The sequence below is a fragment of the Gopherus flavomarginatus genome, chromosome 4 (assembly GCF_025201925.1).
Source record: "Gopherus flavomarginatus isolate rGopFla2 chromosome 4, rGopFla2.mat.asm, whole genome shotgun sequence".
In the NCBI taxonomy this organism is placed as follows: domain Eukaryota; kingdom Metazoa; phylum Chordata; order Testudines; family Testudinidae; genus Gopherus; species Gopherus flavomarginatus.
In genome coordinates, this window is record NC_066620.1 from 67,797,993 (window position 1) to 67,816,701 (window position 18,709).

At 43.2% G+C, this 18,709-nt stretch overlaps 1 protein-coding gene across 2 annotated transcripts in view; it reads left to right on the forward strand.

Annotated features, from left to right (window-relative positions):
* ZNF318 (zinc finger protein 318) overlaps positions 1–18,110 on the forward strand; it is a 37,183-nt gene extending 19,073 nt beyond the window's left edge. For both annotated transcript variants that reach the window (XM_050951567.1, XM_050951566.1), the window contains exons 4-10: positions 1,477–2,889; positions 7,072–7,171; positions 8,364–8,650; positions 11,066–11,269; positions 11,740–11,839; positions 12,990–13,108; positions 13,564–18,110. In XM_050951567.1, coding sequence (XP_050807524.1) covers positions 1,477–2,889; positions 7,072–7,171; positions 8,364–8,650; positions 11,066–11,269; positions 11,740–11,839; positions 12,990–13,108; positions 13,564–17,121 — 5,781 coding nt within the window. In that variant the 3' untranslated portion in view covers positions 17,122–18,110. The remainder of the gene's footprint in view (positions 1–1,476; positions 2,890–7,071; positions 7,172–8,363; positions 8,651–11,065; positions 11,270–11,739; positions 11,840–12,989; positions 13,109–13,563) is intronic.
* Positions 18,111–18,709: the final 599 nt, after the last annotated feature.

Consider the following 18,709-nt stretch of genomic DNA (forward strand, 5'->3'; position numbering starts at 1 on the left):
CTGCATAGGTCCAGAATTAAGATATACTCCCTCCCATACCCCTTAAACACACACATGGGCTGAAATTCTAAAGATGGTCCCCACAGTTAAATAAGTGTTAAGTCAGGAGATGCGAAAGGCCAAGTAGCGGTATCATTAACTCAGCCAAGATGCACATATTATATTTTTTATGGTACAGTATACATGTAATAACTTAAATATACTAAACCTGTTTATTTAGAGAGGAAAAGGAGGAATAAAAGATGTTACATGTGTTTAATGTGACTAGGGTAATGTGTCAGAACCTGAATCTTTGCATTGCCTGTTTTTTGTGTGTGTTGAATTTTGCGTTATGTTAAAGCTATGATGGGTGAATGGGTATACAATCAGGAATAAATGGTGCATCCGCATCTGGGTTGGAGGGTGGAACTTTGCAGATATTCAGCAGTTCGTGGTAGTTACACACGATGGTTACGGCAGTTAAGAAGACACTTGTACGCAAGTAGAATTTGGGGAGGCAGAATGAAATGCTCTGGCTGCAATTTGACCAGGGCACTGGGATCAGTGTGAAGTTTTACAGAAAGTGCTATAGTATCTTTAGTAACAAAAGCAAGTGAGTATATTGGTTGAGTGGCACTTCCAGCTACAGTGCCCCTAGAACTCTTCACTAAGTCATTTCCGATCTAACATTTTAACATGGATTGTTAGATTAGATTAGAAATGGCTCAGTAAAGAGAGCCACCTACTGAGTATCAGTATTACTTTTTACAAAATCTTGCATTTTTAATTGGTCTCCCATTCAAGTACTGATCAGGCTCAACCATGTTTGTTATGAGAAATAAGTTTACATAGTTCAGTCACCAATTAAGGCTAGCAATAAAAGCTCATTGGTATGCATTTAGCATTATTGTGATAAAAGGGACACTTGGCACTGCCTCAGGTTTCAGTACATCCACTTCAACCAAAATCTCATATTGATCTGCTTTGGTTTTGTAGTGGTGGTGTTTGTAGTAGAGGATACTCTGAAAGTGAAGGGTCTCTGCTAGATATATTAGAGGAAGCTTTATTCAAGGGAGAATGAGTTACATGCATACCCTGTATATAAGTGATTGAAAATAGCCCTAATCCGCACAGTCTTACCTATATTTGAGATTGATCTATTTAGATACGTGATTAAAACCTGTGGCATAGCTCTCTTATCTCATAAAAGTTCACAGAAGAAAACTTCAATTTGTGAGGCTGCTGAGAACTTGTGATAAAATGCTAGAATGTGTGTTCTCTTAAGCACCCATGAGAACATCTTTGTGGCTTCCCATTATCTTTTTTATAATACTTTCTTTCCTTTGTTCCCTTTCCATGGTTTGTTGCTCATGTGTTGTATTTTCTAAACTTTTGATTGTAAACTCTTCAGGTGAAGTGACCATGTCTTTTTATTTGTACTTTGAGATGCTTATCCCCCTTTTGGGGAGCTGTAATAAGCATTCTTTTCTTTTTCAGCTTGAGGGCTTTCCAAGCAGCTCTCCATCCAGCAAAGATCTCCCTCTTCTTTCAAGTCATTCATCTTTGTCCCAGAGCAGCAGTAGCACTCCTTTTGCCTCTGAAGTGGAGAACTTTCTCAAACGGTTTAACACAGACTCTGTGGAGTCGGTAAACAAGGAGTTGCATGATGGTGTATATGAGTGGAGTTCACTTCCTGGGCTTCCCAATGACAACTTTACATTTGAAAAGAAGTTTGGAAACTTCTTAAGTCACAAGGAGAAGTTGGAACCAAAATCAGAGCCTACAGACCGTCATACTGACTTCCTGCTCCCTCATGAGAGGGCCAGTCAGGATGGCAGTGGCTTCTCCCGCATTCTGGGCATGATGGCTGATTCTGCTAGTGCTCAAGAAAAGAGAAGGCGCAGCTTTCCTGATATTGAGGATGAAGAAAAATTTCTTTATGGTGATGAGGATGAAGACTCAAAAACAGAATCGTCCTCTGTTCAAAAGCCCCCAGTAGGTTGTGGGAGTGAAGTTACAAACCAGAAAGTGAGTCCCCCTCCTTCTCCTGCTGTAAAACTAGATTCTCTGGAAGAGTCCAACACAGAATATGCAAAGATTCATGACTTGCTCAAAACCATTGGGCTTGACATTGGGGTGGCTGAAATCGGCAAACTGGCTGTCCGCACACAGGAACGCCTCCATGGCAAAAAGCTGGCATCTCATTCTCCTGATTGTCGCTCTTCAGATGCCCGCAGACTGGAATCCTGGGAGATGCGCCGCAGCCGGAGTGATACTCGTTCTCCAGAGTCAAGCCAGCAGCGATCTGCATCACCACCTGGCTCTTTCCAGCCATCCAAAGAGACATCCTCTCTCCAGAAATCAGAATACTCTCAGAGCAAAGCTGTGGGTCAGGAGATACCTGCTTGCCCACCAGAGCAGTCTGTTCCTTCTGTCTCTCTAATCCCTTCTGCGCCGCCTGCTCCTGTCAGTTTGCCCCCTACCTCTGTTTCCCAATACCGGATTCCAAACTATCCACAATTCACTGCAGCTCAGATGCCGCAAAACTATCCACCTCCCACAATGGCCCCTCACGGCTATGATGCATATGGGCACTATATGGCTTATGCAGCCTCTGGCTGGCCCATGTACCCCCCTCCCCAGCAGCCTAACCCTACGCTGGCAGAGGCTCATGGGCTTCTCACAATGGCAGTGCCAGCAAATCCCACACGCCCAAACCTCCGGGTGATTGAGACAGTTTCCATGGGCAAAGATTCCCCAAATATCAAGAGAGGTGACTCTGTGCTCATGCAAATCCCCATCACCACTACCACTTACTCCAAAATGCCTCTTCGACTTGCCACACGCCCACTCAAAAGTACCACGGAAAAGATCTCTGATGAAAAAAATCGGGCAGCTCAAAAGCAGAAGGTGAGTGTATTATTTGGAATTATAAATATTTGGCTAAACCACTCAAATTTAGAATCATAACTTGTATCTGTGTTTGTTTTTCAATCCCTTTTGATGCAGCAAGGTTTCTTGGTTAGATTGCTAGTTGCTGCTGATGCTCTGATTAAATAATTGGCTTTTGATCTTCAGAGGCATGTTTTTCTGTGTGCTTGCAGTTTAATAATAATTACACTGAATTAATTTAAGCTGCAACAAGTCATATGCTCTTGGGCTGTTGCTGAGCAGTTTGGGAGGGAGATGCAAAGCTGATCACCTGCAGCCAGCTAAGAAATGGCTGAGGAATACATGAAGACCACTGTATTATGCTTAAAACATTACAGGAGCTTGAAGTATTGACAGTAGTAGGTGTGGGTTTTTTTGTTTTTTTTTTGTTAAACAGGTGAGTTTTTTATGTATCAGCAGGAAAGAGCGTTGTTAGAGAAAACACTTTTCTGGTGAGGTAGGGAACTATTGAGCCTTTGAGGGTAAACAAGCTTTTCTGATTGTATTTAAAAAAAATAAAATAATGTTGTGATACCACAGTGCTGGATCCATTAGAAATTCTTAAATAAGTATTAAAGGACCAGACTGAACATCACATTTATCAAAAAAAATTTTTTGCTACATTTGTTTCAAGTACACCTCTATTCCGCTATAATGCGGTTGTGGGGAGCCAAAAATCCCTGCCATGTTGTAGCTGAAACCTCGTTGTATCGGGGTAGGGGCGGCAGGGCTCAGGCGGTGATTTAAAGAGCTCCGGGCTCCAGCCGCTGTGGGGAGCCCTGGGCCCTTTAAATTGCCAGTGGAGCCCTGCTGTTGCAGCCCCGGGGTAGCGGCGGCGGGGCTCCAGCAGGATTAAAAGGCTCGGGGCTCCCCGCAGTAGCCAGCGCCCCAGACCCTTTAAAGTGCCACCGGAGCCCCGCTGCTACCGCGCTATATGCGAACCCGTGTTATATTGGGTTGCGTTATAGCAGGGTAGGGGTGTAACTCCAAAGGTGCTAAGAAGGAGAGGAGATTATAGGAAAAAATTTTGTTCTTTGCTTTTTAAGTTTACTTAGTGCATTTGACAGCATTTTTTGTATAGTTAATTTCACAATATCTTTTCTATAGTCAGATTGCCTGTTTGTGTGGGCCTTTCACATAGGATCAAGGATTGAAATATGTTTTTAAAATAGCCTTTCAATCATATTTTTCCTGTGTTTATGCTATAGACTTCTGCCAGCATAGTTATATAGTGTAAAGAGGTGTGATCCCTGGCTGACATAGCTGTACTGGCAGAAGCCCGTATGTTGATGCAGTTAAAGTGGCAAAACTATGCTTTTACCAGCTTGTTGGGACAGGGTCTTAGTGTGCTGGAATAAAGCACAGCTTTGGTGGTATGGCTGCATCCACACAAGGAGTTCTTTGCCAGCATAAAGTCCCGATATTCCTACTGATAAAGCACTCCTAGAATATAAGTAGCATACAACTTTGATTGTTAGGAAGACCTGAAAATATTTCACTATTAAAATTTAACTGGTTCTCAAACTGATGATAACCTTTCAGCACTTTGTGGTTACAACAAGGTTAAGACTTCTTAATGTTAACTTGTATCCCATCTTGTTTTTGTATGGGAGGGACCAGTGATGAACTCTTGGAGAGTCCTTGGATACTGCCAGATTCTCCTAGGTAACAAAACCTGGTGGGTCTGTTAAAAAACAAAGCTGGAGGGGATGAGGGGCAGCTGAAACAAAACTTACAATTTCATTGTAAATGTTTTCCTTAGAGCAGGAACACTGTAAATGGGTTTCCATTTAGAAAACATTGAAAATAAGTGCTATGAATTCCCCAGTCCCCATCTCTAGCTGTGTTATACAAGAAGCTGACAGCATCCAGGAACTCAACAGATGTGGGTTGCGCTTCAAAACACAGAGCATTGCAAACTGTTTGGTAGCACTGAAACAAAAACTAAATTGTTAAAGCCAAGGGGTTTGTAAGTCAGGGATCTCAAACTCAAATGACCATGAGGGCCACATGAGGATTAGTACATTGGCCTGAGGGCCGCATTACTGATGCCTCCCCCCGCTGCCCTCAGCCCCACCGCACCTCTGCCCCGCGTCTTCCCACCCCTTCCCTGCCCCCATTCCAACCCCTTCCCCAAAATCTCCACCCCAGCCCCAGGGGGTGCAGGAGGGGTGTGAGGTGTGGCAGGGGGTCAGGGCAGGGGATTGGGGTACAGGAGCGGTGGGTCAGGAGGTTCAGGGCAGTGGGTTGGGATGTGGGGTGCAGGAGGGGTGTGGGATGTGGTAGGGGGTCAGGGCAGGGGATTGGAGTACAGGAGCGGTGCGTCAGGGGGTTCAGGGCAGTGGGTTGGGATGTGGGGTGCAGGAGGGGTGTGAGGTGTGGCAGGGGGTCAGGGCAGGGGATTGGGGTACAGGAGCGGTGCGTCAGGGGGTTCAGGGCAGTGGGTTGGGATGTGGGGTGCAGGAGGGGTAAGGAGTATGGCAGGGGGTCAGGGCAGGGGATTGGAGTACAGGAGCGGTGCGTCGGGGTTCAGGGCAGTGGGTTGGGATGTGGGGTGCAGGAGGGGTGAGGGGTGTGGCAGGGGGTCAGGGCAGGGGATTGGGGTACAGGCTCGGTGCGTCGGGGTTCAGGGCAGTGGGTTGGGATGTGGGGTGCAGGAGGGGTGAGGGGTGTGGCAGGGGGTCAGGGCAGGGGATTGGGGTACAGGCTCGGTGCGTCGGGGTTCAGGGCAGTGGGTTGGGATGTGGGGTGCAGGAAGGGTGAGGGGTGCAACGGGACTCAGGGCTGTGGGTTGGGGTGCAGAAGGGGTGCGGCAGGGGGTTCAGAGCAGGGGGTCAGGTGCAGGGTGCAGCAGGCAGCTCAGGGAAGGGGGTTAGGGTTCAGGGTGCAGCAGGGGGCTCAGGGAAGGGGGTCAGGGTGCAGGGTACGGCAGGGGTTGGAGTACGGCAGGGGGCTTAGGGCAGTGGGTTGAGGTGTGGGAGGAGTGTGGCAGGGGGTTGGGGTGCAGGGTGCGGCACGGGGCTCAGGGCAGGGGGTTTGACTGTAGGAGGAGTTCCGGGGACAGGCTCTGGCCCAGCGCGCATCAGGGACAGGGCAGGCACCCTGGCCCTGCACCACTCCTGGAAGCGGCTGGAATGTGGGGAAGCAAGGGCACGGGGGTGTGTGTTTCTGTTGCTTCAGGCACCGCCCCCAGCATCTCCCATTGGCCGGCCGGGAATGGGGAGCTGTGGCCAATGAGAGCTTCTGGGGGTGGTTCCTGAAGCAACAGCAACACACACCCCTACACTTCTCCTCCCCCAGGTTCTGTCCGCTTCCCAGAGCGGTGCGGGGGTAGGGCAGGCAGGCAGGGAGCCTGCCCTGCCCCCGGGCATTGGTCCGGAGCCGCTCTAGGTAAACGCTGGCGGAGGGCGGGAGGCTGCGAGGAGCTCATGGGTCACAGAAAATAACCTCGCGGGCTGCGTGTTTGAGACCGCTGGTGTAAGTGGTGAAGTCTAGACATAAGGCTAGGCAGTCAGTTTTTCATTTGTTTTCATTGAAGTTGGCATGCTGTGAAGATATAGAGTAGGATTTTCAAAAGGGCTCTGACTTGGACTAACTGCGCTCAGTGAAATCAGCAGGCCAACACCTGAGTGCTTTTGAAAGTCCTGGTCATAGTGTAAAAAGAGTTTGTAAACTAATGGATTTGGTTTATTCTCTGCCAAAAGGCCATATTCTACAAATGGATGTCATTGGCTTGCAGTGGATTAGCATGTGCCTTGTACTCTCTCCCATAACTTACTGGTGATTGAATTATTTAAAAAGTTAAACCAGATTTTCTGAGAGTAACTGCATTTACCAGTGCAGTAGCAGCAATAAGAATTAATGCATTTCAAGTCTAGATACAGTGGTGACTTTTTTGGGGGGGGGAGTGGGGGGGGGGATTGTTGGATTGAAAAATTGACACAGATACAAAAAGTAACCTAAAAATGTTAAAAAAGTAGTGGATTTGTTTATTATATTAAAACGTTAGCAACAAAAGATTATTTTGAGAACAGTGATTCGAAAAAGTGATTGACATCCAATGAACTGCACAGGGGTCCTAATAATCACTTTTGCAGAATTGTTTTATCTGTGATGGAAGGAGATGGGAATTTCATGCCCTTCTCTTCCCAATCTTTTTAGGTCATAGAAGAGAGAGAGAAACTGAAGAATGACAGAGAAGCAAGGCAGAAGAAACTCTATTATCTCAAGACTGAATTAGATAGGCTGCGTAAACAACAAGGTACATATTGCTTCTTCTCTTCCTTCCCTTTTCTCTAGGATGTGCTCCAAAGGCCCTATGTCGTAGTACAACTCAGAATAAGTACAGATCAAAAATAATAGTCTAGAATATGAGTACAGATCAGAATAATAGTCTAGAAAATGAGATTTAATTTTTTCCTACTCCAGGCACCCCAGAATTTTTTTAGAAAGTAGTGACTGTAACTGCATTACGATCATGCATGTAGGAAAATGAAGCAGCCATTCTGTAACCAGCAGTTGCTTACACTGCCTTTGGAATTGGAATCTCTTTGTACTGACCCAAAGTGTGTAGGCCAGGATTTGTGCCCAACTTTCTGAAACGTGCCACTGAGCAACTTGACAAATTAACACATTACAGTGTGTTGATGTAGCAGAAATGAGGCCTGTCAATTTGCCCTTCACTTACTTGTTTTTAGTAAATCTAATCTGAAGAGAGAGGATAAATTCCTCTTTGCGGAGGCAAGATAGTTGAGATAATATCTTTTATTGGACCGGTTTCTGCTGGTGGAAGCTACAAATTTTTGGCTAGACAGAGCTCTTCTTCAGGTCTGGGGAAGGAAATCAGTGTCTGAGCTAAATACAGTTACTATCTGTCCTAACCTGTATTTAGTGCAGACACTCTGATTTCCTTCCCCAGACCTGAAGAAGAGTTCTGTGTAGCTTGAAAGTTAGTACCTTCCACCAATAGAGGTTGGTCCAGTAAAAGATATTACCTTGCTATCTTGTCTCTCCCATATCGTGGAACCAACATGGATACAACAACAGTGCAAGCAATCTTTTAACAGAGTCAAACATATTTTGGGGTAATTTCAAACTTTTGTTTAACCAACAAAAGATTGAATTGTTTCTTGACCCCAGGAAAAAGAGTCCTTCAGGATAGAGTTTGAGATCCATTTGTGGAGCAATGCAAGAAAAGCCCAGGACTGCTTGTTTGGTCACACAGTAAGAGGGAAATTTAAGTTCTCTCTTGAGGTGTGAGCTATCTCCATTGTGCCTATTTCCTAAGAGCAGAGCTTCATCCTTCTTTCCTTTCTGGTCAAAAACTCTAACATAGATATTTCCTAGGTATTTTATAAATTTAACAGTTAATTATCTGACTTGAATAATTGTACATGTTTTAACATGATTTTCCTTTTGCGCTTCCTACTTCTCTACCTCCTCGTTTGGCTCAGGGGAGATGCTGCGGAAGAAAAGGCGGGAGAAGGATGGGCACAAAGACCCTTTATTAGCAGAGGTGAACAGACTGCAAGAAAACATTATGAAGGAGATTTCTGAGCTGCACAAGGAGTCTGATGCAGCAGAGAAGAAGCAATCTGAGCTTGACAAGGTAGCTCAGATCCTGGGGATAAACATTTTTGAAAAACCCCGGAAACCATCCATGGAAACTAAAGAATCCACCGAAAAAAACAGCAAGTCAGAGAATGCAAAAGGTCTGGAGAAAACGCCCTTCTCCAATAAGGTAAAATCTTAGACTTGGGTGATAAATGATTTCCTCTCTTTAAGAAGAGGGCTCTGGGGAGGCGTCTGTTCCCAGCCACTCACTAGGAGACCAGGGCAAGACTTATTAAGCTAATGTTTGTATATGACATTATCGGTGCACACATACATATATGCCTGTTCACTTTCGGGGAATGCAACCACTCTTCATATGGGCTCTCTACATTTAAAGGGGTAACAGTAACCCCAGAATCAATTACGTACATTCCAGGGTACAGTCCTAAAACTTTTATGTAGGTGACATGTATAGTAGCCTCTGAAGGGGGGGGAGTATATATGTTTGGGAGATGTATGAACCTACTTTCTGAATGGGTAACTTATATATTTGGAGGGGAGATAGTATTCACCATACATTTTTTTTGTTTTGTTTTTTGTTTTGTAAGTGTGACCATATTGTGTATTTTGCAGACGGGTTGGTGGGGGTGCGACAGTTCAGACTATGGAACGTTCCACTCTTATTACTTTGTCTTGTGTTGTTTGTACTCTGTAAACTCATAGTCAACTGATTTCCATTTAATGGTTGCTCATTCTAACTTGGAAAATTCTACACCCTCACCAGGAACAGCTGGTATGTTCTTAAAGGCACATGGAATACTGGGGTTAATCTCTTAGATTTACCTAGGCATTCCGATTGGTAACTTGTTAATAAAAAGAAAAAGAGAAAAATTGGTTGTGGCCTTTTCTAACCTGACATGAAGATTCTGAACATTTTTCTTGGCCTTGGGCAGGGCTGAAACAAACTCTCCATGGCATGAGTGTATCTGTCTCTGTGGCAATACTTTACAATCCATCTGTCTGCTGAGACTGGATAGTCAGTGTGTGGTGGTACAAACCCTCTTCAAATATGGAAGGTGAAAACATAAAACTAGTGATAAAGAAGTGAAGCACCAATTTTGCAGTATTGCCTGTTAAACAAGAGGCCCTAATAAGGCGGTTCTCCTGCATGAACTTTTTTCCTTTATGGTTTCTGTTGGTATTGAAGAGAGATCCTATGATCTGCATGCTGCTCACTTTCTGTTACAGCGAAGAAGCATAAAAGGAGGTGAGAAGTGACGGCCATCTGTCACTGGGTCAATATTGTCATTCCAAAGGGATGTGACTTATTGAGGTCTGTCCCTGCCATACACACAATGCTGTATAGGACCACAAGTATGAGAGTATATATAAAATGAACAGCATAAGCAATCCCACTTCTTAGATACCAGGGATATACTTTCTTACTCTTTTGACCGATCATGTGTTGCCCTCTACATTCTCCGGATGAGAGAATGCTGTGTTCACTCTGTTCCTGAGCAGTCAATAGTTACAGAAGTAGCCACTGTATGTGTAGATCTCTTCCGGCTCCATTATCAAAGAACTTCAAGTAGGGATCACTAATGAAGATATGGAGTGGTCATATAGTTGGATTTGTTTGGCACTGGGAACTGAATAACTTGGAGATGGTGCAACAGATCCATGCTTTGTGCCAGCTCAATTACCTTAAAATGTTAATTTTTGAGGCAGTTGCACAGATTAGAAATGGTCATATGATGCTGTTTCACCCAAATTCTGTATTTACCAAATGGCAGTATCTACAGGTCTTTGTCTAAGCCAACAAGGCTGACTCAATCTTATGTCCCTCTTTGGTATTGTTTGTTTTTTTTTTTCACACTCAGATTTTCACCTGTACCTCAGATTCCTGATTTAAGATACTAATTTTGTTTTCTTTAAAAAATGGTGGGGTTCTTCTGCTGTATGACATAGGCCTTTGCAAGTCAGCGTCCATCATCATAGACTTCAAGTAGGTAAAGCGCTAGCGTCTGTTCCAGGATGTATCTAAGCACAAGATGCATGTCGTATCACACAAACTTGGGTAAAAGAGGCTTCTTTCTGGCTCCTTAGAAGCCATGAGCCTGTTGGAAAATACAAGGCACTTATTTAGCTTTGCAGGGTGTTATACTTTGCCTGTTAAATAGTTTTGAGTTAACTGATTCAGGTTATTTTTTACAATAACCACAGTATGGCAGTAGGGAGTTTTTTAGATATTCCTGGCAATGTTTAACTGGTTCTCTAACTGGCACCACTCGGGTACATACACTTACCCCATGAAGTGGGGAGGATGCTTGCCCTGGGGATATTTGTTCATTTGGTTCCTTGATTACATACCTACTATCTAGCCATTACATCTGGGAATCTTATTGGAAGCTCTTCATTGGCCACACAGCACCTGAGTCTGCAGTGCCAGCTCACTGAAACGGTGGACTTAGCCTGAGCGTTGACTAGCAGGTGATATATATTTTTTGTGTGTGTATGGTCTCTGCTGGAGGCAGGTTTTGAGTTCCAACACACTATGTGTCCTTCTGTGTCTTAAGGAAATGTTTCCTTGTGTTCCATTTAGGAGTCAAAAACAACAAATGAAAAGTCCAGAGGTAAAAGTCCCAAGCCTGCAGAATCCTCTTCTCAGTCGTCTAAGCATCCTTTCCAGTTGGCCAATATTTATGAATATTATGATGCAGGGAACCACTGGTGCAAAGACTGCAATACCATCTGTGGGACCATGTTTGATTTTTTTACACATATGCACAATAAGAAACACAGACAGGTATGTGTCAAGCCTCCTTCATTAAGTAGATTTCATGTTATAAGGAATTACATGCTGAAGTATCAGTCACAAAATTACCCTTTGCAAGAGAGCCTAAAGTGATATTGAACTCAAGAGCAATTGCCTAATGTAATTTGCTTAATGTAAAGCTTCAGTAGTTTGTGTCATTTTTTATTAGCATAAATGGGGCTTTTGTATCTAGTTCAGTAGGGCACCAGTTCTTAAAATTTGCATTTCAAACACCACCTACTTGATCTGATTTATCTGTTACCTTTTCACAGGTTATTTTCTTTATAACAAATCACAAAGAGGGAAGGGAAAAGGGAACAGAAAATAGTTCTTGTACATATTTGTATTCTGATTTTGGTTCTCACTGTATTAAAGTGATGTAAAAGGAAAAAACAAGAGAGGTGTATTTGACTTCTTAGTGTGATGAATGAGTTTGTATGCCTCTGTCACTATGCAAATAGACCCTGGATCCTTACAACAGACCTTGGGCTTCGAAGACCCAGAGTGAGACCAAACAAGACTTCGTAAAACGCATCGATAAGATAACAGTTCCTGCCAAAGGTAACATTACTTCCTTTTCTCCTACATATGATCTTGATCTACCCTCCAGCAGGTTCCAGCTGCTCTGGGAGAGGAAGTCCAAAGGTTTTGATTGTGGTTCTAGATTGTGTGTAAATTCTTGCTATGTATAGGAGGAGTATGGTAACCGTTCCAAGTTAGGTGGGAATGTTTAATTCTCCGATTATTCAAGTTTAGAAGAGCATGGAGTGAGAGTGTAGGGAAACATAAGCTGTTTTTAACATTTGACTTTTGTGGTGGTTGCTTCTTCAAAGCGTTAGGTGATTTCTTTCCTTCTCTCAGGATGTTCTGAGATGATCTGCTGCTGAAGCATTGGGAGTAAGAAAAAGGTTTCAAAATTTAGTGTTTTGGAGGACTTTAGTATTTCAGCTGCTCTGAAGCCTATAGCTTTCCTTTATATATTTGCTTTGGTCCTAGGAAGTGCCCCTTAGAGGCTTTGGATGTAAACTTGTTGGGTTTGAGTGACAGAGAACAGGAAAGGATTTATGGTGAATTGGGAAGATACAATGTTTGGATAAAAAAATCCTACTGCACACAAGTGATGTACATAACAGTCCTGCTAGGAACTGATTTACTATCTTGTATATAATCTTCTCAATCTGGTGTTTTGGAAAATGGCACTGGAGGAAGGATCTGCTGTATGTTAGGTTACAGTAGGTCATTTCCTGTGGGCACAAAGATACAATGAATTAAGCTTTATTGAGAAAGTTGCCCTTTTTCCCAGGCATGCTTTGTGGATTTTGAGTGCTTTCCTTTAGAAGGCTTTAAAGTTTTGGGTGGTGATTAGTATTTGAATGGACTTCGTGTTGGAGACGAGAAAGCAGATAAAAAGCTCAAGCACTAGCAGTTTGATATTTTAAGAAATAGTAGTGGATGAAGGAAAGAATTGAAAATCATTCTCCCAGCCATGATGCTGAAGATAGGGTGTGTTAATCTAAGGAGTATTCCTGGTAGTGCAAGTTCCCATACTGGAAGTATAAAGAATAGTTTGTCCAATTCCAAGAGCATGAATAGGAACGATACTGGAAGTTCTACATCACTGGTACCTGTGATAGATTTTTTTTTTTTTGTGGCTTTTATTAAGGTTAGACATTTTCTTCTGTTTTATTTCTCTTTTCTTTTGCCTTTTCAGGCTCTGAGTTTCTGATTCCCATCACTGGATATTATTGCCAGCTCTGTCATGAATTTTTCGGAGATCAAATCTCAGGAGAGCAACATGTGAAAAGTCATCCCCACAATGAGAAATACAAGGTTGGTACCTGGTGTACCAGCAGTGAGCCATTCCTTGGTTAGCCTCTGATTCTCTCTCTTTTCCTTTCCTTTGCCTCAGTTTCTTCTCTTTGAAATACATGCCTCGTGGTTGAGTAGTGTGACCATTTACTACTAAACAAATTAAACACACTCAGAGCAAGAAATAGAATGTACGAGCTTATACAGAGGCTCGTTCTTCTGTGCGGTATTGAAGTCAGGCTTTAATCACAAAGCTGACTTTCAAACAGTTCAGTAGAATATAGGATTTAATTTTAATGTTTTCTTAGCATTGAGTTGCAGAATTCTGGGTGTGAAACCCTTGTTTCTTGGCAGGAAGAAGATCTCTATTCTCCTAATAGTGTTGAATTGGCAAAACTAACAAGTCAGAACTGTTCTAGAGCAAAGTTTTATTTCTTTAGTAACAGCTGCTGAGATTGTGCCATTTCTTTTCACAGAAACATGTGGATGAGAATCCACTCTATGAAGAGAGGAGAAACCTGGACCGTCAGGCTGGGTTGGCTGTGGTCCTGGAAACAGAGCGCAGGCGGCAGAATGAGATGAAACGGAAACTGGGAGAAAAGCAAAAAGAGGAGAAAGATGAGAAGAAAGCAAAAGTGGCAAAAAAAGAGGAAACAAAGAGCACTCCAGAGCTGGGAGAAGGGGTTAGTGAAACCGGTAATACTCAGGCCAAAATGGATACTACTGGGCGGAAACTTGGCATTAAGCTTAAATTGAAGAAGGAAGAGAAGAAGGAGGACTCAAAGAAGGAAGAGAAGAAGGAGGACTCAAAGAAGGAAGAGAAGAAGGAGGACTCAAAGAAGGAAGAGAAGAAGGAGGACTCAAAAAAGGAATCACCAACTCAATCTTCCTTTGGAAAGTTCAGCTGGAAAAAGAATGAGCGAGAGGATAAAAATCAAGGAGCAGTTGCAGCTCCCCCAAAGGAGGAGAGTGTTGAAGGAAGTAAAGATAAGGAGGAGGGCAAGTCTCAATCTGGGAAACCCCATGCCAAGCCTATTGAAATTAAACTCTCTGGTAAGACGGTTATACCACACACTAGCCCATGGACTCCAGTTGCTTCCACTTCAACACAAGCAAAAATTCGACCCAATCTGCCAGTCCCTACCATGATTTTCAGGAAGTCTGCAACTGCAACAGTAAGCAAGCCAGCACCTTTGAATACTTTTTTGTCTATAAAATCCTCTGGTGCTACCACCAAACCACTACCTGTGGTGAAAGAATCCAGTGCAGATGTTCTGCTGCCTCCAGATATAATCTCAAAAGCGTTTGGGGGAGAGGAGGTAATTTTGAAAGGGACACAGGAGGATATGAAAGTTCCAGAGAAGAATGAATCATGTGAGAAGCCACCTCCCCCTCCACCCTCAATTCCACCCCCAGCTAAACAGACAGCAGTCATCCCAGCAGATGAAGTGGCACCAGGGGTATCTGAGAGTGACCAGGAAATGCTGGCAATGCCAGTGCGCCCTCCTCCACCACCACCTTCTACTGCCTTTAGTGACCAGGCTAAAAAAATAGAGAAACGGAACTCTTGTCTGGCCACAGCAAATGCTAAAGACCTCTATGATATCTTCTACAGTAGTGGTGGAAAGAATTCATCTGATAGCAAACTTGCAAGTTCCCCAGTTCCGAATGGAGAAAACTTTAACATAGCAAAAACAGAGAGAAGCACAGATATGCCAGCAAACTCTAAACCAAGTAGCAGTCCATCTTCCATGAAAGAAACTTTCCAAAATATAGCTACTTACTCAGAGGTCAGTCAGGTCCACTCAGATGAGGGGGCCTCAGAACCTGAGAAAGTAGAAGTCCAGGAGACTTCAACACCCTATACAGAAAAGAGCACTGAAATCCCAAACAGGGTTCGGGGGGAGGTGAGCTATGAATCCCAAAATATTCTTGGATTAGACTTTCAAGCTAAATCCAAAGAGGAGGAAATCACACAGTCTAAAGATCAAGCTTCAGTTCCCTGGGAGACTGAGGTAGAAATGGAAACTATTGATCAGGCAGAAATTAGTAAGAAAACACCAGAGCCTCAGATACCAGAAGTGTCAGTCACACAATTGTCAGAAATTAAAACTGTCACTCATGTCAAGAAATCTATAGAAATGAGAGAGATGGGTAGAACAAGTGGAGAACAAGGGGTCTGCAAGGAATCCCAAGATCCACAAATAATTGAGGTCCAAGGGAACAGAGAGGAGAAGAGTCACATTATTGTGGATGCCAAAACAGATGTATCTAATACTTCTGAAAAAGATATAGAGATGGAAGACTCAGAGTTAACAGGAGCTCAGTTTGAACTTAGTCTCAGACACCCAGCGAGCCAGTTATCTGAAAGACACAATAAAATCCACAAGGTGGGAGATCCCAGTTTAACAGAGAAAAAATTAAGTAGTGACAGCTGTAAAACTAATACAGAAATTGACAGCCCAGACTTGCCGTATGTTCAGAGTGAATTGGTTCCTGAACGACTAGACGCATCAAGTAAAGTCAGTGAGGAAAAAGTTTCAGTAGCGGTAGTGATAGAACATGATGCATCCTTACGACGTGTAAAACTGGAAAATGTAAACTTGGAAAGGTCTCAGTCAGCAGTCATTGATGAAGCCCTCCAGATTTCAGAGATCCAAAGTAGGGTTTCAGAATTGACAGCAAAATGCCCAAGTGAATTGGACTCCTCCCAAACTAGCAATAAAAACGAACAGGTCATCTTGGTTGGTTCTCAGTCACAAAGTAGTCAGGAACTACCATGTACTCAAACGGTAGATAATCCAGAAATAAACAATGGTTCTAATGAAGTCAACGTCCCTGTCACTTGTCTCACCAACATAGAAATGAAAAATAGCATATTAGTGGTACAAGAAGAGCTCAGGCATGAACGTTCAAGCTGTGTGACATTAGACAGCCACCACCAGGAGCAGGGTGTCACAGAGCTAGTCAACGCCTGCACTGCAAACACTGGTGACCCCAGTTCCAGTCTAGAATTAATGTATGATGTTGAAAATAATACATTAAGAGGCCCTGAATCAGATATAAAGTTAGGGAATTTTACTGCAGAGAAAGATGCATTAGAAATAGGAGGTGTTGACTTTTCTAGTGCTCAGTCTGATATGGTTCAAGAGCCACTAGATGCTCTACCAGCAGACTTCAGTATGGGTCATCTTGGAGGAGGGACCCTTACCCACACAGAAATAAACCAAGAGGTCTTAAGTACCTCAGCAGCTAATGACTTTGACCTTACCACCACTTACTCAGAATTTAGCTTTGAACAGTCAGAAACTCTCACTCTAAATTTTAATATGGAAAATGAGAAAGATTCCTTAAAGCCAGAAGATGTGAAACCTAGTGACACTCCCATACTGAAAGCAGAGTTGGAGTTAGAAAGCATTGATTTCAGTTTGGGGGACATTGAAGTGGAACGTGAACATCTTGGTATCTTAACAGCAGGAATTCTAAATGAGGATACTGAAGATCTCCCCAAATTAGAAACCATTACATCCATTGGGCTGGAGCCCAGCAAAACCAGTGAACTGAGCATTGAGCAACCAGTGGATGAACCAGAAATTATTGATTTTGTTGCGTTAACTTCTGGTGATCAAGAAGACAAATTTTGCACCCTGATTTCTGAATCAGCTGTCCCACACCTTGAGTCACGCTTATCAAATAGTGACACTGCAGAAGTAGGCATGCCGGTTCTAGAAATACAGGGCATTCCTCCAATCTCTGAGATTCTTCTGCAAGTGGAGGAGAGCAAAGATAGCACAGCAGACATTGCAGAAATGCCATCACTGAGCTGTGATGGAGACAGTGTGGAAAACCATGCTGCTGGATGCATTGAAACTGTCCTCCCAGAGCTCAAGGAAACACCTGCAAAGGAGGGTGACTCAGAGGACAATGGATTGTGCATTGTTCAGAGCAAGATAAAAACTGCTGACAGTAGTTTAGAAACTAACAAGCTAGCTTCAGTAAGTTCTGAAAGCTCAGCAGAAAGCCCAGTAGGTTGAAATGAACCCAGCCAGTCTCAATATTTGAGGAGCCAGTGCTGGGATTTTGTTATGTATATTCTTTGTTTCAGTTTAATATGGGAGTATTTTGCATCCTACAGTAGATACTGACTAAAGCTTACACTTGTTTTACCAAAAACCAGACACACACTTAATTCTGTACATACTGGATTGTGCAAAGTGTTTTTCTTGTGAAATTTCACCAATTTCATTTCTGTACTCTGCCATTAAAATAGAATCTCATAATGTGTGATTTGGTTGTTTTTGTTTATTTTTTGTCTTTTATTCTTTACTATTTTTGGATGGTTTCCATCAGTAACATTCCATGACTAGCCTGTGAGACAAGCTCAAGAAAACCCATTCAGAACTTAAGGAAACGAACACTCTTGCAGAAGAATTGAAACTAAAAGTTTATTTAAAATGTAATGCATGATTTTGATTGCGTCCATTGTTTGAAATACAGAAAGTGTGAATAGAGTTGACTTTGTTTCATGTCCTGTGGTTTGTAATTACTGTTGTATTACACCTGTACTTAAATGGTCTCATACTGTATTGTATAAACACATGCGGATACCACCTCACTAAGCAAAGGAGAAAATCTGTCAACTCACTTTTGAAGAAGAAGACTAATCGGTAAGGCTCTGTGGCCTGACACCTGGACCAGACATTTTTAGGTCACTTACATGATTTGAAATGGCCTTTCTTTCGTTGTATTGTGATCCAGTAACTATTTGTGTTAAATCATTTAGCAGCTGCCCTGCTCTGAAGAACCAGAAGATCTGAACCCTGGTCTCAGGAATTGGACTCGCTTGGTGTGTCACAGCCGCATACATGCCCACCCTGAATTGTCCCTGAGCCATTAAACCTGTAGTGTGATGATTTTCATTTGTACAGTTTGTCAAATATTAAAGCGTTAAACTGTTTGCTTGCATAAATCTAACAATTTTTATTTGTTAAATCGTTTAAAATAAACTTATGGTGATCAAAAATATATTTTTCTAATTCGTCATTTTATTTCAAATAAGTATTTCATTTTAGCCAGCTTTGAAATTCTACACACGTGATAAGAGAGACAGATATGACAGCCGTAGAGAAGTAAGTTCTACGAGTGATTGCTCATGTGTATTGCACAATAGGTGTGTGTGCTCGCCATGTGCACTGGTGCTGGAAGTTTTTGCCCCAGCAGTACCTGTAGGGGAGTGCCCTAGCAACCCCTAAAGTGGCGCCTCCACGGCTTGATATCAGGGGCGCTGCGCGCTCCCCCCACCCTCAGTTCCTTGCCGTCAGTGAAGGTGCTTCGGAACTGCTCTGCTCCAGCTTTGCTATAGCTCGTCCCCAAAACTCCTTGTTTGTTAAGTGTATGGTACCTGGAGTTAGTTACTTGGTTAGTTTAGTTTAGTTTAGCTAGGGCATGCCCCGGGTTTTAAGTCATGCGACACTTGCAGGCAACCTATGCCAGTGAGTGATCTGCACAAGGACTGTTTACGCTGTTTGGGGAAAACCCATCTCAGTGATCACTGCAAGATTTGCAAGTTGTTTAAGCCTTGGACCAAGAGAGAATGGGACATCAGGCTCCAGGCTATTCTGA